The 24,651-nt window shown below is 53.4% G+C and overlaps 1 protein-coding gene across 1 annotated transcript; it reads right to left on the reverse strand.

Moving 5' to 3' along the window:
• Positions 1-422: 422 nt before the first annotated feature.
• VIPR1 (vasoactive intestinal peptide receptor 1) lies at positions 423-23,587 on the reverse strand (the record flags this gene model as incomplete). Its single annotated transcript, XM_077753694.1, is given in 13 exon segments — positions 423-1,171; positions 1,863-1,904; positions 2,141-2,270; positions 4,684-4,775; positions 5,149-5,215; positions 5,418-5,478; positions 5,996-6,149; positions 8,458-8,609; positions 9,017-9,128; positions 10,511-10,617; positions 17,591-17,698; positions 22,276-22,384; positions 23,514-23,587. Coding segments are annotated over 13 exon segments (1,400 nt in total), but the record flags the coding sequence as incomplete, so codon positions are not given.
• Positions 23,588-24,651: the final 1,064 nt, after the last annotated feature.

Consider the following 24,651-nt stretch of genomic DNA (forward strand, 5'->3'; position numbering starts at 1 on the left):
TCCATGCTGACATGCCGGAACCCAGGGATACTGGGACTTCAAAGAGCTGGACTGGGACCAGGGTGAGGCAAGTGAGGCATTTGCCTCAGATGCAAATTTTAAGGAGGTGGCAAAAAAGTCAGTAATCAGAATAAACGATATTTTAGTGCAATATTTCAAAAAAATCAAAGCTAATATTAAAAATATGCAATGAACAAATACCACGATTTTTATAAAGAGACTAAAGAATTAGTGTCTCCTGCTAAGTCTGCTCTGCTTGTGATTCCACTCAGGGCCCTCTTGATGAATCTCACCTATGTCAATCCATATAATGAAGCGGGGCTCCGGGGTTTTGAGACCTGGGTCCATGGCCGGGCTGTGCCAAAGACTTGCTGATGATTCCAAGCAAGCCCCTTCCCTTCTCTGGACTCTGGTTNCTGTAATCGACGGGGGAGGCGATTACATTTTGGAAGAGATGTCTTAATGATAATGATGCTTAACCTGAAGAAACTTGACAGGAACGGTGGAACTTCAGGCTCTGTTGAGGTGATGGTGGCAGTGGGTGACCTTTAGGTGCAAGATCTTTGTGTCCTCGGCACTGGCCACACTCCCCAGCCATTGCCCAGGGATGGGCTGCTGCCTACGTTGGACTGCGCCTGAGAGCTACCAGTGCCGAGTCAGGTGAGAGCATGTGGGTTTCTTGCCCCTGATTGGTGGATGAGGACTCTGATGGCTGAGCTCCACCCCACATCTTCCCAGATGGGAGCACCCAACACCCATACTTGCAGAGAAGTGGCTCCCGCATCTGTGCACTCTACTCTCCTCAGGAAAGCACAAGGGCAGAGTTCTTTGGGGGCGTCCGGACAGTAGCCTGGGGACCAGGGCAGCCTCCGAGCCCAGGGCTGGGGCTGGTGTCCCCCGGGCAGGCCTCGGTGCCCGGTGCCACCCGGGGTGGGAGGTGCGGAAAGAACGGCTGGTGGGGGCCCATGGGAGCTGGCGGTCAGACCAGGGAGACTTCAGCCTGGAAACTGGAGGAACGGCGTGCACCCGGGCTGACACGGGTCAGAATGGAGACCTGCGTGCTGCATGTGGCCCCGGTGCTGCCTCCTGAGGGGTGCTGGTATTTCGGGTCCGAGCCCAAGAAGCCCTGCAGGTGCCAGCGCCTCCACTTCCGCCGCAACTCCGCCTGCACCTGGGAAAAGCGAGGTATTCAAGTCCGCTCCTAGTAAGCCTCCTCCGTGGCTGACTGGGCTGCTCTGGATTGAGGGTGCTGAGCCAGCCAGTCAGATCCTCTAGGGGAGTCTAAATTGAGAGACCCAGATGCTACCTTGGCTAATGCACAGTGCACTAGGGATAGGGGTTAAATCAAGGCCTTGGAGGAGGCAGGTGGGGAGGTAGGAGGGAGAGAGAAGATCAGAGAATGAGGTCTGGGGAGGGAGAGGGGTGCTGCCCCGACATGGTCGAATCCCCATTCTTCTGAACACTGCCCTCCAGCTCACACGAGCTCTTCTGAGTGGATAGATTTCTGTGCTTTGTAACCAGGCCTCCACAGTAACTCAGCCTCCACTGGCTGCCCACCCCTTTCCCCTATCCCCACTTGCCACTTAACCAAACCAATGTGCACACGAAACCCAGGTATCCCAGGTGTGTGTGTGTGTGTGTGTGTGTGTGTGTGTGTGTGTGTGTGTGTGTTAACATGCAGATTCTAAGCAGCATTTTTCACAAGGTCCTAGTTATGGGCCATCACCTATTTTCTAGTCTGAGAATCACACTTGGAGTCATAAGATTTAACCCATCCTTGCTCTGCACATATCCCATTTGTGTTTCCGGATCTTGAAACCTGAGTGCTATTGCCTGGTCCCCAAGGTCTGGGAGTGGCTTACCTCGCCATTGAGGAAGCAGTACAGGATGGCCACCACAAAACCCTAGGGAGGAAGAGGGTAGGGGGGGTGAGGTAGACAGACTCCAGGAGACCCCAGCCCCTGTACCACCCCTGTCCCTGTCCCTAGGTTCCCCTGATTAACCAAAGGACTAAGTATACAGTAGGTCTTAATCACGACTTATTACAGTGGGAGAAAAATGGAATCCAGTGGCAAGGGTCCAAGACCCCAATTCCCTTTGAGCCCAGAGAAGAACACAGACATTGGTTGATGGTTCATACCTGGAAAGACCCCATGACGAGTTCAAAGACCATTTTCACCTCAGCTGTAAAGTTGTTGGGAAAGAAGGCAAACATGATGTAGTGCACTCCAAACAGGGGAATCAGAAGAAGAGTAGATTTGGCGAGCCTCCTGGGGACAAGGGAAAGACAGACAGTGGGTACAGGAGGTAGGGACAATGATCGGGCTGTGAGGATGGGCTGCTGGCTTCCGGAAGTAATATGTGCCGATGTGTTTCTGTTCCCTATCTGCAGTGCCTCTATCCTCATCCCTCTCCCCGCCACCTCCGGGTCTCCTAGCCTAAAGGGAAGCATAAAGGAGAAGGAAACTCTCTTTTCTCACCTTTCTGGAGGAGGGACCATAAAGGAGGCCAGTGCTGAACCCCGAGGATGAAACCTAGTATTTCAGGCTCTGTGGCAGCCAAGGGAGAGATGCTCTCAGCCTACAGGAGGTCTTGGTTCCCTCTCTCCTGGCCTCAGCTTTCCTAATCTTTACAGTGGGATACATGTATGCTCAACATGAAAAATTATGGAAACAAGGGTCCACTGGCAACTCAGAACTGCTTTGGGTGTTATTAGGTGCAGTGCATCCACGAGAGACTAATTCTCTACTAGGGAATTTGGGAAGGAAAACTTTGTAATTGGGATGCTGACCACATGTGCCCAAGGCCACTTGGGAGAATGCTGAGCTCTCCAGTTTAGTACAGCTCTGTCTTTGGCTTCTCTGTTGTCCACTTCTCTATAAGTTGCCATTTTTTTCTGAGATTGCATCCCTCCCTCCAAGCCTCCCACATCCATGCACACCCTCTCAGCAGGCTCTGAAGGACCAGCTCTTCCTCCACCAGCCTTGTGTGCTTGATAGGGTCGATATTCATTCCAAATGACTCATTCCTCTCATCCCTCTCCTATGGAGCAGGGCTCATCCTGGTCAGGCCTCCCAGCCACCTGACCTCAGAGCTGGCCCAGACAGTGTGAGCTCACAGTTCCCTGACTGGGAGAGGTCTGAGGGGCAGGGGGTTTCCGCCTTGATCTCTTCTGTCTTGGCCGTCAGTCCAGGGAAGCCTAGTCCTGGGCCTGAGGTCCCACGGCCTGGCCCCTCCTGCTCCTTCCTGGACCTGGTTCCCAGCCATGCCAAGATCCTAAGCACTGCCCACCCCTCTTTGCCCACAACTCTATCCCACATGCCCGAGGCTGACAGATGGTGGCTTTCTTTAAACTGAAGGCTTATGGGGAGGTGGAGAGTGGGAACTGACAGCCCCTCAGCGGGGAGCTCCATCTCCTGTTCCCTCCGCCCCCTGCCTGCCAACAGCTGTTCAGTTTCTATCTCACCCACGTGGACCTGGTGATGACCAGCTTCCTTTGCCTCAGATTCAAGCCCTTTGGAGCAGTTTTCCATTGGGGCAAACTGGGCCCTGCAGGCAAAGCAGAGGATAAGGATGCACAGGTCTATTGTACTGCCCCCGGGCAGGCTACAGACCCCCTTCTCAGACTGGAAGGGAAGTTCCTCCTACGCACGCAGCGGGGGAGAATGCCATCACACCAGGAACGTGAGTCTTAGTCTCATCAGAGAGAATCACAGGATTCCAGAATAGAATCCTAAATCCAGCAGCTGGTGACGTTCTAGCTAAGAATCTTAGAACCACAGCACAAGACTCTCCCAAGAGAAGCCAGGCCAAGAATAGTCCAGAATCCCAGGACTGGGAGGCCCTTAAGGGACACTTAAGGGTTGTCCCATCTCTGCAGCACCGAAAATCAGTCTTCTATTCTCATCTGACGGCACGCAGACCCCTACTCACCTCCACACAGCCACCCTGTCCATGTTTCTTTAGTTCTGTCTTCAAGCCCTGTTCTCATGAAAACCTTCTTGTTTCCGCAGACCTCCCAAGAGCAGAGGGCAGCCCACACACCTTTCCAAGCAAGGAGCATGGCCACTGTCCTAGGGACACTGTGCCCTCCCCCTGCCATGGCCATGTGCTTCCCACCCTTGAAGAGGAGGGAGTGTCAGTTTCCTCACCTGCAAAATGTGGACAGTTTATATGGGACTGTGTGGATGACATAAGACGATGTGTGGAAACCCCTTAGCACACACCTCACATGCAAACTGCTGTTACTATTACTGGGGACTCCTGAATCCTGAATGCGGCGACCTCGTTGTTCAGCTGAGGGCTTCCCCAGGGCATGCATCTACTGTGTCCCTTTTCCGTGCCAGGTACATGCCAGGGACTGGGCACATGGAGTGAATAGGGTACAAGTTATCTGTTGTCTTCTCAAGCTCTGTGGCTTGGCAGCAGATAAGTACGTGGGTCAGGTCACTTGCTAAGTAAGTGACTGCAGGAGAAGCAGGCACAGGGTTTATGAGCCTGGTGAGCATGGAGCTGGAGCAGGGGACACTTGTGGGCTGAGCCAGGTCATGGGGGTGGTAGTGGGCAAGAGCAAGGTGGCTTTGGTGACTCTGGAGTCACCTAAGTTCCTGGAAACCGTCAAAGACACGTGGGCAGGTTTGAGGACCAGGGCTGTGGACACCGACGAAGCCAGAGCATACTCACGAGTATGGGCTGCTGTGACTCTTCCCAACATCTGGGGACTGAAGTTTCTGAACCAGGATTCGGATAATGCGAATAAACAGGATAAAGTTCACCTGGCAGATGGGGCCAAGGTTAGTGGTCAGAGAGGGGAGGCTGAGGTGCCTAGCTCCCCGGACTGATGGCCTGGTTTTTTCCCCAGGACCCTGTTGTCTGTCTGTCTTATCTCTTCCCTAGCTTCCCCCACTTTGGGCGGGTCATCTGGGAACTCTACTTCACATCTTTAGGGACTGGCCCTCCCAATCTGTTTTCTTCATCTTAGGGCAGGAAGTGATGGGGAAAAGGATGGTGATGATCTTGCTTAGGGGTGCCGGGAAGCCTATGTTTTTGTCCTCATTCTAACACGAATTTCCTGTGTGACCTGCAGTAAGTGACTTCCCAGTCTGGGCCTCAGTTTCCCTATCTCTACATGGTGGGAGGAGGCCTTACCAAGATGGAGGTGAGGATGGGGGCCTTTATGATCCACCAAAATGAGGAGTTGATGGTGTCCCAGCATCTGGACAGGGCATGGAGTGGGGGAAGAATGAGAACGGTTGTCCTCAGCCAGGTCAGAGGTCCTCCTGGGTGCTCCAGCTCTGCCCCTGAGCCCTTTAGACACCACAGTCCCAGGGTCTGTGCCTCCCAGCTTCCCCTCATCCCACCTGGGGGTTCTCCCCAGATGATGGCAGCCTGGGGGAGGGGGTGGGGCAGCAGCTCACCCTGTATCCTCCAGATAGAGCCTGATGATTGTCCACACGATAGTGAAGGTGCTGGGCACCCCTGTCAGGACCAAAGAAGAGAAAAAGAGAACAGGGCACAAGGCAGAGATTTAGGAGAAAGGAGAGAGAAAGGGAGGGAGAGTGGGTTTCTGGGGCTACCACCTGTGGTTGCACAGACCATTTACTGTGCAAAGATGCTTGCTCTACTGAAGGGGTGGAGCACTATGCCTGAAGGTCTGTATCCACCTAAAAGGAGGGTCTTTTCTTAAATTTGACAGGGGCACTTTACAGACTAGCAGTAGCCCAGGGCTTCAAGGGCTGAAGAGGAAATGGATGCCCACAGAAACTGTCTGTCCCACAGATCAGGCCTAGTTTCAGCTACAATCTGAAGGCACCTACCCTGGGGTCAGACACTGGGGGGACATTTTTCAACTCTTGGCCTAGATAGAGCCTGGTAGGCAGGCCCTGTAGCCCAGGGAGACCTAAGAGTGCAGGCAGGGCTGGCACCCACCCCCTAGTGAGCTCCCCAGGCCTTGCCCCTTCTGTTTCCAGCCTGGCAGCCCTCCCTAGTACCATACCCCAGCCGATGAGTATGTACCCCCAGAAGTACTTCCGCTCAGAGAAGAAGGAGACGGCCAGCAGGGTGTGCAGGTAGAGGCCCTCCACCAGCAGCCAGAAGAAGTTGGCCATGATACAGTACTGGAAAAAGACCATGGCTGCCTTACAGCTCACCTGCAGGGGGAGGAACCGAGAAGAGGCTCACTGGGGTCCTCTGCTTGCCCACATCTCTGTTTGGGGCAACAAACACCGGTGCAGAATGGCCAACTTAATCTCTTTGTTGTTCTTGCATCATTTCTTTAGAAATATACCCGGTGGTATTCCCATTATCCTTGATTTTAGATGATCTGATATTTGGGGATATGCGTGCAGTTTTTTGTAAAATATTTATTCATTTTTGAGAGACACAGAGAAAGAGAGTATGAGTAGGGGAGGCACAGAGAGAGAGGGAGGCACAGAATCTGAAACAGGATTCAGGTTCTGAGCTGTCAGCACAGAGTGCAACACGGGGCTCAAACTCATGGACTGCGAGATCATGAGCTGAGCTGAAGATGGATGCTTAATAAACTGAGCCACCCAGGCACCCCTAAGCGTGCAGTTTTAATGATCCATCCATCAATTTATCATCTATTCATTTTCCTTCTATATGTGTATCTATCCACCTACCCATCCAACCATCCACCCACCCATCCACCTATCCATTTATGTATCCACTAGGTATTTGCTACCAGCTCATCTATCTGTCTATCTATGGTCCATGCATCCACTGATCATTTATTTCTTCATCTTCTCATCTAACAGTCTATCCATGACTCGCCTATCTATCTCTCCATTCTTCTACCTATCCATCTACTAGATATCCACTATCAATCCACACCTAACCATCCATTCATCCATCCTCCTATCTACTCATCTTCTCTTTTACCTGTCATCTATCCAATTTTTCTTACTTTATCCATCTATCCTTCCACCTATACAGCCATCCATGCACCTATTTACTCAGCCATCTGTCTACCTACCCATTCACTGAACCCCTGCCCCACCCACTCATTCACCTTATTTCAATTAGGATGGAAGGTGGCTGGAAGAGGTATGAGGGAGAATTCTTGCTTGGGTTTGCAAGAGTTCCCTGAATATATGAGTTGTGGGCTATGGGCTGTGGAGTGGGGCCCTGATGGAAGTGTTGAGAAGAGGCAAGAGGAGGCAGAAGTAGGGCAATTGGGGGCTCTGGGTGGCCCACCTGGCACAACTGGAAGACCTCTGTCCTCTCCCAGAAACAGTCTTCCATTTCAGATCAAGCCCCAATACCTGTGAGCCAGAACTTAAAGCCCTCCCGCTCCAGGAAGCCCTCTAGATTCCACTCCTCTCTGGAACACAGGTACCCACCCATCCTTCCTGTGCCCTTGGCTTTGAGACATCCTTAGGAGTCCTCTGCTCTCCTCTTCCTGTGGCTGCGAGCTCCTTCCGGTCCCACTTCAGTCCTTCCAGCTACAGGTGGGCCTGTGCCCCCCCCATCCTCCACCCACTTGCCTTGCAACTAGAATAGCTCATCTCTTTAATAGGACAATTATCTGTGCTTATTGCCTTAGAAGAGCTTCAGAGAGCTGCTAATGAATTGGAAAGCCAGTGTCCACAGTTATCCTTAACAAGTGTGCTGGAGGCTTCCTGGCTTCCCTGGTTCCACAGCTCATAGGCCCCAGCTCCTGGGTGGGATCCTCAGAGGAGCTCTGGGATTGGCCAGGGCAGTCACCTGGGTCTCCCTTCCTTCTTGCTACCTGCGAGACCCCACAATCATCGGTCCATTCTCTGAGGAGAAGGTATTGCTGACTCCCAAAGCAATGCACTGCCCCTGAGGTAGTGCCTCATGAATGCCTGGCCACAGGAATAGGTAGGAGCCAGGGCTGGTCTTGACCTCTCTGCCTTAGCTCTGAGGGCACTCAGGGAGGGGGCCCTGAGCTCATGATCATTTGTAGATGTACTGCTTAGTGATGGGCAATTAATTCCTTAGACACTCTTAACTTCCCTTCCTGAGGAAGGCCCAGAATGGACTAATGGCAGGGGAAGAAGGGAAGACGAGGGCTGTGTGTGTCTCTGGACAGGCTCCAGCTGGTGGTAGGGGTGGGGGAGTAGGATGGAAGCTTGGAAGTCCTTGCAAGATGGGGAAACTGAGGCAGGGAGTTCCCGAAGATCACTCTAGAAGTTAGCAACAGAGGAGGGGTGGGGGAGTGTGGACTCTGGCTATGAAGTGTTGCATTTCCCACTAAGGAGGGACATCTGTCATGGGCAGGGGCAGGTCTGTGAGCTCCCAGGTGGCTGAGGTGGGATTCAAGGAACTGAAGATGGGGTTGGGTAGGGGTTTGACCATCCTTGGGGAGGGAGAGGAGGAAGGAGAAGAGAGGAATGAAGGAGCAGGGGAAGGACTGAGGTGTGAGAAAGTAAAGGTGAAGAGGGAGAAGGACGTGGGCCTGGGCGGGGTCCTCACCGAGCCCTGGGCGCAATAGTCCACATCCTCGCTGTTGAAGAGGGTCAAGTCTTTGATCAAAACCGCGGTGGCCCTCAGGATGAAGGACATGAAGAGGTGCATGTGGATGTAGTTCCGTGTGCAGTGGAGCTTCCGGTGCAAGGCGGGCAGAGCTGGGAGGCTGGGGAGGCCTGGGACCCCCACTCCAGCCACCTGTCTGGTGCTCTGAGCAAGTGGCGGGCAGGGGAACTTCGGGCTTCCAAGTGCAGGCCCCACCCCTAGGGCCCCCAACCCGGGTGTAGACTGGCCTCCAAGTGCCTCAGCCTCCTGAGCCTGCCCTCCTCTGGTGCCCTACCTCCAAGTGCAGGGCCATCCCGTGGGGACTAGGCTGAGACAGGTGGCATGCTTTGCGCAGCCTGCTCTCACCAGGGGAGGTTGGCCTGGTAGGGGGACAGGGCAGGGACTCTATGTTGCCTAGGGGTGACAGGGAAGGGGGCCAGAGCATGACCAAGCCAGGCTGGGCTCGAGCACAGGAGTGACCTGGCTAGGTCTGCTCTGAGGCCTGTTGCTGTGGCTGGACCTCACCTGAACAGGCTCAAGATGGCTGTAGCAACCAGAAGGGCAGCAAGGGACAGGCTGTGGCCGACGGTATAGACGGTCTTCAGAGAAGTGTAGAACATTGACTGCTGCTGCTAGAGGGAAGAAGGTGGCAGGGGAGGGGAGGTCTTAGGGTGGTGTGGGCTCACCTAGCGGGTATTGGCAAGGGTGCATGCCTTACATGCCCTGCCTCCCATCCCTGTCCTGGCAGATGAAGAGACCCAGGGGTCCCAAGAGTAGCTGAGCCACCCCCTTCAGTCCCCAGACTTCTGACCCCCCTCCCCTGGGTTTCTACAGACATCAGAGGACTGCTTCCCAGGGTGGGGCGGGGGTTGACTTAAGCCTCCTCTCTGCTCTTTCATGAGGGAAATGCCAGTGACAGAAAGAGCAAAGACCTCATGGGTTCCATTTGTCTGTTTTGCAGTCATGCGTCCAGCACCCCTTCCGTGCCAGCTTTGGCCTTGGGCCCCCGGCAGCCCAACACTGTGCCCTTCACACTCCACATGAGGACCTCCCACCATGCAGCAAGAAAGCCACACAGGGAATTAGAATGCTAAAGATGATACCCCAAAATCTCCCTTTTAGAGCTCCCAGCAAGAGGAAGGCAATCTAGCCTTTCAGGAGGGTGCAGGATTAATTTGGAATCCAAAGGCTTCTTGCCAGCCCCCTCCCAAAAGCCTCCCTATGGACACATATGCAGAGCCCGTGATCACTGGGCAAGGCCCTTGTTTCTCTCCATGTCCCATACCCTGCTGGAACGCAGGCAAGTGCTTAAGTGGGATTTGGGGGATTTAGATCCTGCCTGAGGACCTGGTGGGCTTTGAAGGCCTCTGAGGAAGCTGCCCTTGTGGGAGGGGTAAAAGCTCTGAGAACAGTGTCTGGGGGCGGGACAAATGTCACAGCAGACAGACACACATACATACAGGTGTCCCCACACCAAAGCAGTGAGGGGGCTCCTAGCTGAGGACTCCAATTATACTCTCACTTCCCATCAGTATCCCCACGTGGCTCTGGGGCCCACATCCCTACAGTGACCACTCACGCTTCATCTGCTCCAGGGCACATACCTTTCCTGGGACTGGGGACCTGTCCCTGTCCCTGATGCCTACTGAGGCTGTGCCCCTCAGTTTCCCTTCTGCATGAGCTAGGAAGATGCTATTTACCCTCCCTGTCCCTCCAGAGCTGGAGCAAGGTCTCATGAGTCAGTGGGGGGGGGGGCAGTCTGGGGGCAGAGGGCTGCTTTAGCTTTTGCTGTTGTGTATCATCCTCATGAAAGTCCCCTTCCTGTTCCTTGTCAGGCACAGAGAGGGGGATGAGCCCCTGGAATGCAGTCCTGGTGAGGAAGGAGGCTTGGGGAAGGCAGACCCCTGGAGTCCTGGCTTGCACACAGATGGCAACCTTACTCCTTGTTAGGGGAGAGTGGAAGAGCCTTGCAGGCCAAGGCACTGCGGGAGGGCAGGAGTGTGCTGAGGCCCACCTCATCCAAATCTGATGCTCTGTCATTCAAGCCACAGGCAATGGGGTAGGGGCCAGGCTCCAGGGGCGTCCAACCTTCGTTGGTGCAGTTACGGCTCACGTTTCGGCCTGGGTGGAGGGGAGAGGGGAAGGTGAGACAGAGAAGAGGAGAGAGGTTGAGGCTGGGAGCAGGGCAAGTGCATGGAGTAGGCATGAGGCTGGGCTGTTTCTGAGCTCAGCCTTATCCCCAGCACTCTGGTTGTTATCAGGCTGCCCTGACCTAGACCCCCAGGGCGTCACGGGGGCACTTGGGGCAGGGAAAAGCTCTTCTGGGGCTACAAGGGGACCCTTCACCATGAGTAACAGTCAGAGCAGACTATGGGCTTCGTGGGCTCAGTCTTGCCCCTTGTCGTGCCTGAAACTGACCCTGGGTGCAAGATATAATAAAGTGATCTTTGTCACAGCCTGGATTCTTGGTATAGAATGACCTACGACCCTTGTCATGAACTAAATGTTCACCCATGTCACAGGGCCATAGGAGCTGGTGCGGCAGATGATTTCTCTGTCCTGAGGGTGCAGACGGCAGCCCTGTGGCTGGGCCGAGGGGCTCTTCCGGGGTCAGCCTACCTGGGCTGATGCCTGATTTCCTCCCACGCCCGGTGTGGCTCAGATGTGCTGCTGAAGAGGGACCAAAGGTGAGGCTGGAAGTGGGGTTGGAGGGTACCTGATAAGGGTGCCGGTCTGAAATGCTCATAATAGGGAAACAGGGAGTCCTGGTAGGGACCTGCGTGGGCAAAAGCACCTGTGCGGGGAATCAGGCACCACAGCACCGCAGGACCTTGGGGTTGAACTTGGCTGAGGCTGAGGCTCCAGGGCAGGGGTATTCTCCACTGTTCTTGGGGGCCCAAAGCTGTAGCAAAGGGACAGGGCTGACGAGAGCACATGGGGCGCGAGGGCTACCTCAAGGCTGCTCACTCTCTAGCCCTGGAGAGGACTTGAATAGAAAATGGGTGAGCTGGGGGTACCTGGATGTCTCAGTCAATTAGTTAAGCATCCAACTTTTGATTTCAGCTCAGGTCATGATCCCAGGGGCATGAGTTTGAGCCCCACATCTGGCTTTGCGCTGACAGCATAGGGTCTGCTTGGGATTCTCTCCCTGCCCTGCTTGCTGTCTCTCTCTCAAAATGAATAAATAAACTTTTTAAAAAAAAGAAAAAGAAAGAAAATGGGTGAGCCAAAGAAGATCCCCTCCCTCTATCCCAGGACTCATTAAAGAGGCACTGGAGTCCAGGGTGAAAGCTGGCTTACTGGGGTGAGAGGAAGAGGAAGGGGGAGAGAGGAGGAGGAGGAGGAGGAAGAGGAAAGAGAGAGAGGAAGGAAGGGGTGGTGGGAGGGAGAAGAGGCAGGAGGAGGAGGTAAAGGGATAGAGGAAGACGGAAGGAGAAGGAGGAAGAGCACAGTAGGGAAGGAGGTGAGGTAAAGCTGAGAAGGAAGATGGGTCCTTGGGGCGCCTGGGTGGCTCAGTGGGTTAAGCGTCTGACTTCGGTTCAGGTCATGATCTCAATGGTTCGTGGGTTCGAGCTCCATGTCGGCCTCTGTGCTGGCAGCTAGCTCAGAGCCTGGAGCCTGTTTCAGATTCTGTGTCTCCCTCTCTCTCTGACCCTCCCCTGCTCACACTGTCTCTCTCTCTCTCTCTCAGAAATTTAAAAGAAGAAGAAGAAGGAGAAGAAGAGTCCTAATGTCCTTGCCCTAAGCTCCTTTCTCACCAGCACCACAGCCACTGTCCTCATCATCACTGGTATCATCACTGTCACCATCACCATTAGCACCCCTACTAGCAGCATCACTATTGTCAACATCATGGCCACCACCATGGTCCCCATCACCACCACCAGCAGCAGCAGCATCACCGTCATCAGCTGCATCACAATGACAAGTTTGAGAACTCTTCATTCATCAGTGCTGTACAGAGGGTTTTAGGCTCAGTGTCTCACTGGGTTCCCTCCACCCTCCAGTGAGGAAGGGAATCCCACTTCACCCTTGAGAAGTGAGGCTCCAAGAGGTTGGCCACTTGCCCAAGACCACACAGAGAGAAGGTAGAGTAGGTGTGATCCCCAGAGTCTTCTCAGGTGCCCCCTTGCCCCCACCTGCACTGAAGGGACCTGAGGACTTGTGTCAGGTGTGAAAGTGCAGAGCTGTAGGAGGTGTCGAGCTGTCCTGAGAGCCCAGGGCGGCAGGGTGGGGTGGTGGTCACTGTGCATGTACATCTACTATTTCTAAACATGGCTGTGTGCTTGGAATATACCAGGTGATTCCCCTTCCACTATTTCTGTTAATCCTCCTGGGTGCCATTTGAAAGAGGTTCTTAGCACCCTAGTTTATGGCTAAGAAACTGAAGGACAGCTGGGGGGCTGGGGACAGTCAGTGAGGAGTAGCTGGACCTGGGTCTCTTTCCACTGTGAGGTTCTGGAGGGAGCAGGAGGGATGAAGAGGCACTGGGCTGGGGTGGTGCCTGATTTAGGAGCCCTTCCCTGTGCAGGCTTCTCAACCTCACTGCTGCAGGAGGCTCTCAGCACGAGAGAGAAGTCCTCCTGCGGGCCCTGCTCAGCCCCCCAGCTCCCTCACTGCAGCCCAGGCAGGCTTCAACCAGACAGTCAGTAAAGCACTGGCCTGCCTCAGCCCCAGATCTAAGGAGCCCACTGTGGGTCCTGCCCAGGACCCGATTCTTGCATGAACATCCCCCAACAGCCTGGGGCAAGTAGAAAAAAGGGACAAGGCCAAATCAGCCAGCCTTGAAGGCAACACTAATGCCTCAAGTTTTGAGCTCCACTCTCACTGGAAGGACCAGAGTTCCATGGGCCAGGCCCATGACATAGCAGGCACCTGGGACCATCATGAACTAGGTGGCCCATCTGAATCTACACAGAAGCTTCTCATGCCTTCTGTGGGGGGAGGGGCAATAAATATTACTGTGTGAAAGCTAGCGATTAGGAGTTATTATTAGTTCCACTAGAAGAGGGCAATGCCACGGCTGAGAGAGGTTGGGTGACCTGCCCATGGTCACACAGCAAGGAAGCATCAGGCTTGGGATACAGACTTGGGTTAGCCTGACTCTGCACCTTTCTGAACTTCCAGACTGGCTGAAGGTACGCCCTGTTCCCTGGGACCTTGGCTGCCCTGGGTATCCAGGGAAGGCAGGGGGGATAGTGGGTCATCATCAGGGCTGGGTGGCCTCTTTGAAGAGCCCTGGGGCTGTGGCCCATGTCTCAACGGGAACTGTTCCTGAAGAGATCTCAAAGGTGGCCACTACGGGGCCCCAAGATGCACCCCGAACTTGCGTGTGTAGAAGGCAATATGTAAGAGCCTCTTCCTGCTCACCATGTCATGAAAAGGAATCACAGCCACCCCTCCACTCCTCCTGGGGCCCTCCATGTGAAAAGCACAGCTCAGTGACTAAAGGTAGAAATTGGGCATTCCTTTCCTTCTCTCTCTGTCTCCCCCAACTCTCCCTCAGCCACCAGTCCTGTCCCAGCCTCCCTTCCTCACCACCACCATCTCACCTCTCCGGAAGTAGGTAGGAGCCTCCTGGTGGCTCTCCCCGTTTTCCTGTCTCCGCTCACCCACTCCCAGCTCGAGAGAGCTGGAAAGATTGTTCTAAATCCTCGATGTGACAGGAAACTCCCCTGCTGAAATCCTGTCAATGGTATCCTGTCCCAATCAGCCAGGGCAAACGTCTTAGGATGGCATCCAAACTTTCTTACCCGTGGCTTCACCATGCAGGTGGTGAGGTGGGGAGAGGAGATGTCCCACAGACCCCACGGCCAGAGTTAATGTAGCGTGTGTTGTTTCCTCAACCAAATTAGCGGTTCTAGTTTTCACTCTTAAAAAATGCTTTTCAAATATCTAAAGGTGAAAACACCACAGATGAAAGACATGAAGGGGCGCGTGGGTGGCTTAGTCGGTTAAGCGTCCGACTTTTGCTTAGGTCATGATCTCGCGGTTCGTGGGTTCGAGCCCCGCATCGGGCTCTGTGCTGACTGCCAGCTCAGAGTCTGGAGCCTATTTCAGAGTCTGTGTCTCCCTCTCTCTCTGACCCTCCCCTGCTCACGCTGTCTCTCTCTCTCTCTCCTAGAAATAAAAATATTTAAGAAAGAAAGAAAGAAAGAAAGAAAGAAAGAAAGAAAGAAAGAAAGAAAGAAAGAAAGAAAGAAAGAAAGAAAGAAAGACAGACATGCAGACCACAAATTAAAGGACCAGGTCCCCACAGACATTTTGGTCCCTTGATGAGCAGTCCCTTGCCTGGCCAGTGCTCCTCCTCCAGGAATTTTATGCAGCCCAGGTGGATGCCTTCTTTCTAACTCTACAGTCTTTATCCTCTTCAGGTGTCTTCAGCCTTCGCTGTAGAACTAGGTCCCTTCCAGCCCTCCAGGGAGGACACTCCTTCCCCAGTCCTCTCACCCAAAGGGGCTAGAGTTAGGGATGGCATTATTTCTATTCCACACTTGCCTTTCTCGCAAACCCCCCTCTTTGGAGTTTAAGGTCACTGGCTTACACCTTCTTCCCAGGAAAATACATCTCTTTCCCTTACATTTTCAGCCCCAACCTAGTCTCCTGTCTCTCTCCGTCTTTTTCAGAGGCTAAGGGACCAAGTACAGTTGTGCAGGTTGTTTACTGCACAAGGGCATTTGACTGATATATGGTGGGGGCTACAATCTACTTCATCTTCAACTTGTCACTAGGTGAGTTCTGGTGACAGGCTGACTCTGCCCAAGGAAGGGCACCACGTGAGCCCCATGGAGGCTGGCAGTCTCAGGGTTAGCAGATGGTGGAGGCTGCAGTCCAGGTTCCTATGCGAAGTTGCTGCCTTGACAATTCCAGCAGGGACAGAAGGAAAAGCCATCAGGAGGGATGCAGTCAGCAGAGTGTCCAGAGGAGCACAAGTCACAGGCCCTTCCAGGGAAGGACCCTTCTGAGAGAAGGCTGGTTGCAGGCTCTGCTGACTGGACACACGAAAGCTCCCGGAGGGGCTCCTCGCCTACCTACCCAGGTGCTGGGTTCCCCTGGAGAGCTGGGCTGAGTGGCGGCTGGCCTGGAATACGACCCCTCTGTGACTGCTCCGACTCCTCAGGGAGGGCGATGCTGAGGTCACAACACTGAGTGCTGGGGAGCAAAGCCAGCCTGCCCCCAAAGACTCCCTTTGGTCCACCTCCTGTCCCCATTTTACAAACAGGGAAGCAGGTCCAGAGAGAGAAAGGTCACCTGAAGTAAGAGATGCCCAAGTGTCTTTCTGCTCAGTCTCTGAATTCTTTAAAAAATTTTTTCAATGTTTATTTATTTTGAGAGAGAGCCAGAGCATGAGCAGGGGAGGGGCTGAGAGAGAGGGAGAGAGAGAATCCCAAGCAGGCTCCAACTATCAGGGCAGAACCCAACATGGGGCTTGATATCACAAACTGTGAGATCATGACCTGAGCTGAAATCAAGAGTTGGAGGCTTAACCAACTGAGCCACCCAGGCTCCACCTCTGAATTCTTCTCTAAGTCCTGCTCCTCATTAATCTCTTCCTCTTCAGACCCACTCCTCCTTCCGATCCTCCCCACTTGGGACCCACTCCTCCCACGGGCCCTCTCCACTCTGGACTCACCCTCCCTCAGGTCCTTTAGTCTTTTTTTTCTCCCTTAGTCTTTGATGAGTCCCCCAGCTCATCAAACTTAAACCCAAGAGGGGCATGCTGGGTCCCTCCCTCCCTGCATGAGCCCTGCACACCCTTCCTAAGCAAGTTTCCCTCTTCTTTCCTCTGCCACACTCTAAGTTCAAACCATTACTGCCTTTCATGGGTCTTCCCATTGCACTACCAGAATCCCTTCTTTTCATGAAAAATCTGAATTACTGGTTAAAAACCTCAACCTAAATTGGACCATGTCAGTTACTGGCTTAATGCCTCCAGTGGCTTCTCAGTGAACTTAGGAAAAAATCCCAAGTCTTCAGTCAGTGCTCAGGGCCAGCATGGTCTGGCCTCCGCCAGCTGTCTCTCTCCTCTCCTCCCTCCCCTGAGCCCTCTCTGCTCCAGCCGCCCTGGCTTCCACTGCATTTACTGAGTGCCCATCCCATAGGCTGCTGATTCTCTCTCCCCCAACCCAGGATCTTTCCCGCCTCCAGGTCCTCAGAGAGCAGCTGAAGCAGTACCCTCTCGCGAGCTCGCCCATCCGTGAGTACTGCCTTGATGTTGCACCTTACCCCCCTCTCCCTCCTGGCACTTCCTACCATTTGTGACACGTGTTTGTTTTCTTGCTAAATGTCTCTTCACCTAGAGCATTAGGTCCCTGTGAGCAGACAGCATGGCTGTTTTAATGTTGTGTTTGTCTAGCCCATGCTTGTCATTTTAGTAGATGTTTAATAAACATTCACTGAATGGAAGAACGGCTGAATATATGCAGGAAGTTTCTTTAGTTAATCGGTAACAAGAAAGCCCAGTTCCTAAAGAGGCCCCTCTTCTTTCCTGCCTTCTATGGGAACATTCAAGAATATGATAAGGTGTGGGGCACCTGTGTGGCTTATTCGGTTAAGTGTCAGACTCTTGATTTCAGCGCAGGTCATGATCTCACAGTTGTGGGATAGAGTCCTGCATCAGGCTCTGCGCTGACAGCATGGAGCCTGCTTGGGGTTCTCTCTCCCTTTCTCTGCCCCTCCCTTGCTCACTTTCGCTCTCTGTCTCTCAAAATAACAAAAATAAAAACAAACAAACATGACAAGGCATGTACGCAAAGCCCAAAACGTCATCAGCTCCGAGCAGTGAAAGACTGAATCATGACCAGTCCAAGACAACGGGGAACATGGGAGCTATAATTTAGTCATGCATCTGTCAGTCAACTGGTTATCAATTGCTGAACAAATATTTAGCGAGCCCTTCCCACATGCGTGTCTTTTATGTGAAGAGCTAGTCAAATCCCACGAATCCTTCAAAGACCTAGTTCTGGCACATCACCTTCCCCAAAGTCCCTCCCCCACAATTGCTCATCCCCTTGACCCCTTTCCTTTTGCCTTCTCACTTCCTTGAAGGTGAGTACCCACTCCAGCTGGCACCACTTCCACCCAGGGCTCTCACCTTGAACCGGGGAGAAGAACTTATAGATGAGAGGACAGTCCAAGACGACCACTTGGCCCAGAGAGGTGGCTGGCCAGCAGGTGAGGTTGTCCCACATCTTGCTGCAGCCTGAGGGGTGAAGGCAGAGGACGCAGAGGTCAGCGTGGCCACCAGGTACTTCCAGCCTTGGGGCCTGAGCCCTTAGGCACCCACTCTGCTTCTTCCTCCAGGCTCCCACCTGGGAGAGGCTCCAGTTGGAGAGGTTTGACACTGTCCTGCCCAGGCTGTAAAGGGCCTGCTCTGACAGGGAATGGGGAGAAGGCATGACTCCAGATCCATGGCCCTCAGTGAGGGCTAGAGTGCTCCCTGGGGGTGTTTTGGACACTGGTGGGGTTTTGTTTGTTGCAGAGATTGGAGGCCTCACCTGGAACATGATGGGAGATATTCTGCAAGTGTAGTCTTCTGCAAGACTTTCAGATGAGCCCCTGGGCCTTTGTGCAGGTGAAACTCTTTTGTAATGACCGAAGCCTAGACTCTGCCTCCATGTCTCATCTAAACACGAGGCACTTACCACAGAGCCTTAACATACATGGGGTTTTCCTGAAACACAACCAATAAAGGGAGATGTGCTCTGGGTACATGCTTTGTCATATGCTGAACATTATTAAGAGTCATTCAAGATTTGGAACATCACGTTACCTACAGCAATGTTGGCCATGAACCTGTGTCAGTGAAACAATTGCCGTGTGCATCAATCTACATCTATAGCTACCACATTCCCAGAGTTTAGATTTACAGGTACAACCTTCAGACTGTGTCTTCTTATTTTTTAGTGTGATTGTGCCTGAATATGTACATAGTATTTTACTATAAATCACTTTGCTTTTTATGTTCCTTTTACAACCAGAACTTCATTTACAAGAAAAATGAAGGCCCATGTCCTGAATTTCATTTTATAGTAAAGGAGACCTTAGAAAACATTTGCTCTAAAAGGAGGTGTTGGGGATGATGAGATGGTGGGTATATTGGGTTTTGGCTAGTTCTCGGGGAGCCTTCGTATAACTCAAAAAAGCAACATAGGTGCCTCCAACTCGGTCAAATGGTGACTTGTGCTGTGGGGTGGTGGTGTTCAGGATGTGAGTGTAGGGAAATCCCTGCACTGCAGGCTGTGTTTTCCACCATGAACCTACTAGCCCTGAGGGCTGCCTAGTGAAGGGTGCACAGTGGAGTCCATAGGGGGCTGCTTTAATTGGCAGATGCATGGTTTTGCCTGTTCAGGGTCTGAGCACCCCTGAGGGGCTAGGACTCGCCTGGATCCCCTTCCATGGGGGAGGTTTAATTGTTTCTTTGCAACCCTGCCAGTCCCATAGATTTTTCAGGAAACCCAACCCCTGAGTCAAAGTCAATGCCAGCTCAGCCCAGCCCAGCCCAGCCCAGGTCCGAAGGTTCCTAGGTTCTCAAGAAAGGAGCCTGGGGAGAGGAGGTGAAAGGATGTCACCATGTGGGGGAGAGCCTCGGGACTCTGAGTGCTGGGGTGACCTGGTGTGGAGGAGGGGGCCGGGGGGGGAAGGGCTGNGAGGAGGCAGCAGAGTCAGGAAACTGAGAAGGGAGTAACAGCCAAGAAAATGCTAGAGCACCTGGGGGGCTCGGTTGGTTAAGCATCAGACTCTTGACATCGGCTCAGGTGATGATCTCACAGTTCGTGAGTTTGGGCCCCAAGTTGGGCTCTGTGCTGACAAGTATGGAACCTGGTTGGGACTCTCTCTCTCTCTCTCTCTCTCTCTCATTCTTTGTCTGCCCCTCCCCCACTCATGCTCGCTCACTCTCTCAAAATAAATAAGTAAACTTAAAAATAAATTTTTAGGGGTGCCTGGGTGGCTTAGTCGGTTAAGCGTCCAACTTTCGCTTAGGTCATGACCTCGCGGTTCATGGGTTCAAGCCTCGCGTCGGGCTCTGTGCTGACTGCCAGCTCAGAGCCTGGAGCCTGTTTCAGTCTGTGACTCCCTCTCTCTCTGACCCTCCCCTGCTCATGCTGTCTCTCTCTCTCTCTCCTAGAAATAAATAAAACATTAAAAAAAAATTTTTTTAATCAGAAAAAAAAAATGCTGGCTGTCTGGAGAGACTGTTGTCTTGGGTTGGGCCTCAGGAATCTTCTCTGTGTGCCTGAGAGAGAGGCCCCATAGGCCCCACCACACATGTCCCCAGGACCATAGAGAAACAGGGCTCTTCTTGGCCGTGTGTGCTCCTTCAACAAGCAAGACAGCCTGGAGACCAGGGTGGGGTTAGTGAGGCAGGGTGGGGGCTGGCTTCCACTGTGCTGTTTTATAGGTATGTGTGCACTGAGAGACACACAGCCCAGCAACCCCAGGCACATAGAACCACAGTCATACATGCAAATATACATACACGAATGATTCCTTGGACAAGGGAAAACCAGACACAGGCAAAAAGAGGCACAGAGAGACACATGCAGCTCACAGTCACGCACGCATAGACATGAGTGGGCACAGCGCAGATATTCACACTCGTACATCCACGATCACACACAGATGACACACAGACAACACATGGAGACACAGCGCACCAGGCAGACAACCCAGGCATGTCCAGGCTTATGCAGACACATGCTCCTGACACACGAAGACACTCAGAGTCAGACATCGAGCTTGCAGACCCCAGAGGCCCAGGCAGCTCCAGACAGACATGAGCCAGGAGCACACACCTACATGTGCATGAACATGCCCAGAGCCCCACCCACACAAGGTCATGGGCAGACTCACTTGCCCTCGTCTGGATCCCAGGCTGCCTTCCCAGTGACAGGATTTTGGCACCCAACAGGCACCCTGTGCCAGCAATTACCTCACTGGGATCACGAGGATGGCCTTCCTACGGGGTGTAGGAGGCAGTGCCATGGGGGGCCTAGATTTGGGGTCTGGGCCTCTCTGGGGTACGTGCACCCCGGATCCTACTGTTGGGGGTTGCTGAGGATGGTCCACCATGTCTCCAGCCTCTCTGACCTGGAGGGTAGGACAAGGTGCAGAGGCAGTGGGTGGTCTGGCCACCCTTTACCCAGGTCTTGAGCTTAAGGCCTCTGGCGACAGGAGCCTGTCCTTCCTCAAGAGCTGGGGAGGTAAAGACCATCCGTGAGGCTACACACACTCACTTCTGGTGCAGGAAGCAGATTCTGGGCACCAGGGCCAAGAAAGAGGGATCCAGGAAGGGTTGCATAACTGTCAATCTCTGAGAGGTGACAGGAGACGGGGAAGCTTGGGACATGTAAAGATGTTTCTGCTCCAGGCAAGGCTGTTACACAACTGCAAGTTTGGCCTCAGGGAGGTAACCTGATAGAGAGGCCCAGAGCAGGCACATCCACCCAACTGCTCCAGCCCTACTCTGCCCTCAGTGAGCCTTGAACTCCATACCCTCCCCCAATCCTGAGGGGCAGTCTGCCTAGGCACCTCCCACCATCCCAGCTTCTCTGCTTCTCCACGCCCTGCCCACCCTTCAGAATCTGTCCCAAGGGCACCTTTCTTTTTCTTTTCTTTTTTTTAACAAATAGTTTATTGTCAAGTTGGTTTCCATATAACACCCAGTGCTCATCCCCACAAGTGCCCTCCTCCATGCCCATCCCCCCCTTCCCCTCCACACCCACTAGTCCTCAGTTTGTTCTCAGCATTCAAGAGTCTCTCATGGTTTGCCTCTCTCCATCTCCCCCACTATTTCCCCCCTTCTTCTCCCCCATGGTCCTCCGTTAAGTTCCTCCTAATCCTCCTATACGTGCAAACATATGGTATTTGTCCTTCTCTGCCTGACTTACTTCGCTCAGCATAACACCTCCAAGGTCCATCCATGTGGCTACACATGGCCAGATTTCATTCTTTCTCATTGCCATGTAGTATTCCATTGTATAGATAAACCACATCTTCTTGAACCATTCGTCCGTTGATGGACACTTAGACTCTTTCCATGTTTTGGCTATTGTTGAGAGTGCTGCTATGAACATTGGGGTACATGTGCTCCTGGCATTAGCACTCCTATATGCCCAAGGGCACCTTTCAAAGGAAGGCCTCCGGAATCCCTGCCATTCCTATCTCAGCTGTGGTGTGGGGCACCCAGGGTAGGGAGGGGTCATCGGAAGTGCTGGCCTTGCCGGCTCCGGGAACTTGGGCAGCCTCCGCCCAAGGGTGCCTCTGGCGCCACCCATCAGGTCCTCATGCTACCAGGCCAGAGCTCTCCCACACCCCTGAGCTGGGCCTGCACGTGCTCGGCCTCTGAGTGTGACTGTGACTTGTCTCACCAGCTGCACAATGAGCAGGTGGTTCACCTGGCCTGCTGACGGTGGGTTGGGATGGGGAGGGAAGCCTGTGTGCCTCGAGGCCTATGTGTGTGGTGGCACCTCTGGGTGCAGAGCTGGGAGTTGGGAGGAAAAAGCTGGGCCTCAGAACCCCCAGTTTAGTGTGTTCTCCTTGGCTCACAGCAGGACACTTCCAGACCTGGGGCAGATGATGGGATCGGAGAGGCCCATTAGGACTTCCTGCTTCCCTGCCCCCCAGCTTCCAGCAGCATCCTCTCCTCACCGCCAGCAGCTCTGTGACGCTATTCCCATCTGATACATGCAGGAGGAATGTGCCCTGGATCTGGGCTCATCGGGTGAGGAGAGCAGGGCTCCCTGGGGGTGTGTGGGCTCTCCTCCTGCAGGGCCTCACCTGCCGTGTCATTCTCCTGCTGGGCCTCCTCCAGGCACTGCTTGTGCTGCACCTCAATCAGCTGCAGGTAGTAACATTCCTCCTGCTGCAGGATGGTTGCATGGGTGCCCTGGGGAACAGAGAAAGGGAGAGGACCCGTCAGCCTCATCCACGGCCTACCTCTCATCCACAGACTCTAGGAGCATGAGACTCAACAGGGCCTGTCACTTGACTGACCCAAGTTCTAGATGGAACCCCAAACCCAACCCCAGACTAAAACCCAACCCTGACCTGTATTGGACCCAGAGCTCTTGACCGTAGTCCCCAAGGCTGGGTCTGCCTTGAGGGCCCTGTTGTAGCTTCCTGGTGGTTCCAATAGTGCCGCAGCTGTAACAGCTTTGTCCTTTGTGTGGGTGGCACTGCTCTGGTACCTCTCTGTAGAGCTCAGAGCTGGCCCTCTGGACTCTGCTACCCTTCAGCCTGGGTTGGGAGTCCTCAGTGCTTGCCTCAGACACTGCGGACGAGTAGGGCCCAGCTAGTGCTACCTGGTTACGAAGACTTGGTCCCTGGAGCCAGGCCTGGGAGGAACCCAGGAGTCTGGATGCATCTTCCAGCCCCTGTCCTCGTTCCAGGAGCCTGTGCTTGGTCTCCTGGGTCACCAGGCTGGAAAGGGACACTGGCCCTCTTTACTCACACGTCACCTGCCTTCTTCTTAGCTTCTAAACAATTTAAGCTACATCAGATCTAATGAAGGAGTGGAGGTTTCAGGAAATAAGAGGGGCTCCTCTTGGGTGTCTTGCCATCCCACTAAACCTCCTCTGTCCCTGTCCCTGTCCCTGTGCCTGCTTCTGGGAGAAGCCCAAGTCTCTCCCCTCCCTGTTCCTGAACCCTGGCCAGGGATCAGGGATGGAGCCAGACCCATGTACTGGCATGGGGGGTGGTGGGCATTGGCATTGGAGCCAAAGGTGAGCAGGGGGTGATGGCTGCCCAGGAACAGGCAGTAAAAAATACAGGTCTTGGAACCACTGGGTGGGCAAGGGCAGGTGAAGGCCTCCGTGGAGGAACCAGTGAGCTGGTAGCTTCTGCTGGTCTTTTTGGCTGCCACCCCTGGGCAACCTTCTATCAGTTTCCTCATCTTTGCTCAGGGAGGAAGAATGCCTTAGTCCCCAACAGAGCTGTTGGGGAACGTTCAGCAAGGCAGCTCCAGAATCAGGGATTCTCAGTGTCTTGTTCCTTCTGCCCCGGGACAAGGTCCTTACCTCCCTCAGTGCCTTGTAGGCCAAGTGGGCCTCCACCACCTCTGTTGCTGACTCAAAGTCTTGTTGCAGTGGGACTATGGGGGCAAAGCATCTCTTTCCTTAAGCATATGCCTATCTGGCTGGTGTCAAGGGTGTGACTTTGACCACTGTTTGAAGTAAAGTGATCCCCTGGAGGGATAAGCATTCCAGGTGCCAGGGAGCTCTCCACTGCGATAGAGGAAGGGGGTCTAAGCTGAAGCTGGACAACTCAGTGCCCAAGAGGCAGTGCAGCCGACTCCCTTCCACTTAACACTCTCTCATCCCTTGTGGAGGCCTTCGTGGAGACTCTCTGTCACAGAGGTCCTCACCATCCAACTTTCCAACATGCAGCTAAGCACCACAGCTGGCCTAGCCCAGGTGCAAGGAAAGACATCCTTGTCCAGGATGTCTTTCAGACTCCCTGGCACCTAGACTTGCTCACCCATGTGCCATGGCCTGGAAGCCCCATTGGGTTTCATCTTGGACCGCTAACTTTATCAGCTAACTGGGGTAGCGACATTAGCTGGTTAAGTCATTGAAAACTTGGCATATGGAGAGTGCCACAGATCCATATATGGATATAGGGATTTCTGTATAACTGTTTAAAAGAAAGTACATGAGAGTTGAAGGAAATGTGCCATAGTCCCTCTTTGGGGTCCCATGCTTCCCTTCTTGCCCAAAAGCATTACTGAGACTGTAATGCTCAAGATGCTCTGTCTTAAGTGATCTGTGGTGGGCTTATGCTGTTCAGGCATGGGAAGAGGGGTGGCCAAAGGTGGCCTCTGGAATAAGAACCTGGGGATTGGCTTGTGTCCCACTACTGGTCTGTCTTGCTTGCCTGGAGCATGCTTCTCCCTGAAGCACCTTCCCAGACCCACTGCCCTCCAGCAACAGGGTTTGTTCTGCCTTCTGCCCTCCCATCCCCCCACCACATGAACGCAGATTGGATGGTGGTAGACGTTTCTTGTTGCTGCCTTCCCACCATCCTTTACCCTCCACTGGTGCCATGTCCTCATCTCTATTGGGGAATCCACCTCCTTCCCCACTCCTAATTCTTGGGGTTCTAATGAACCCTCTTCTTTTTTAAAAAAAAATTTAATGTTTTATTTATTTCTGAGAG

Source organism: Crocuta crocuta, unplaced genomic scaffold (assembly GCF_008692635.1).
Source record: "Crocuta crocuta isolate KB4526 unplaced genomic scaffold, BGI_CrCroc_1.0 scaffold655, whole genome shotgun sequence".
Lineage (NCBI taxonomy): Eukaryota > Metazoa > Chordata > Mammalia > Carnivora > Hyaenidae > Crocuta > Crocuta crocuta.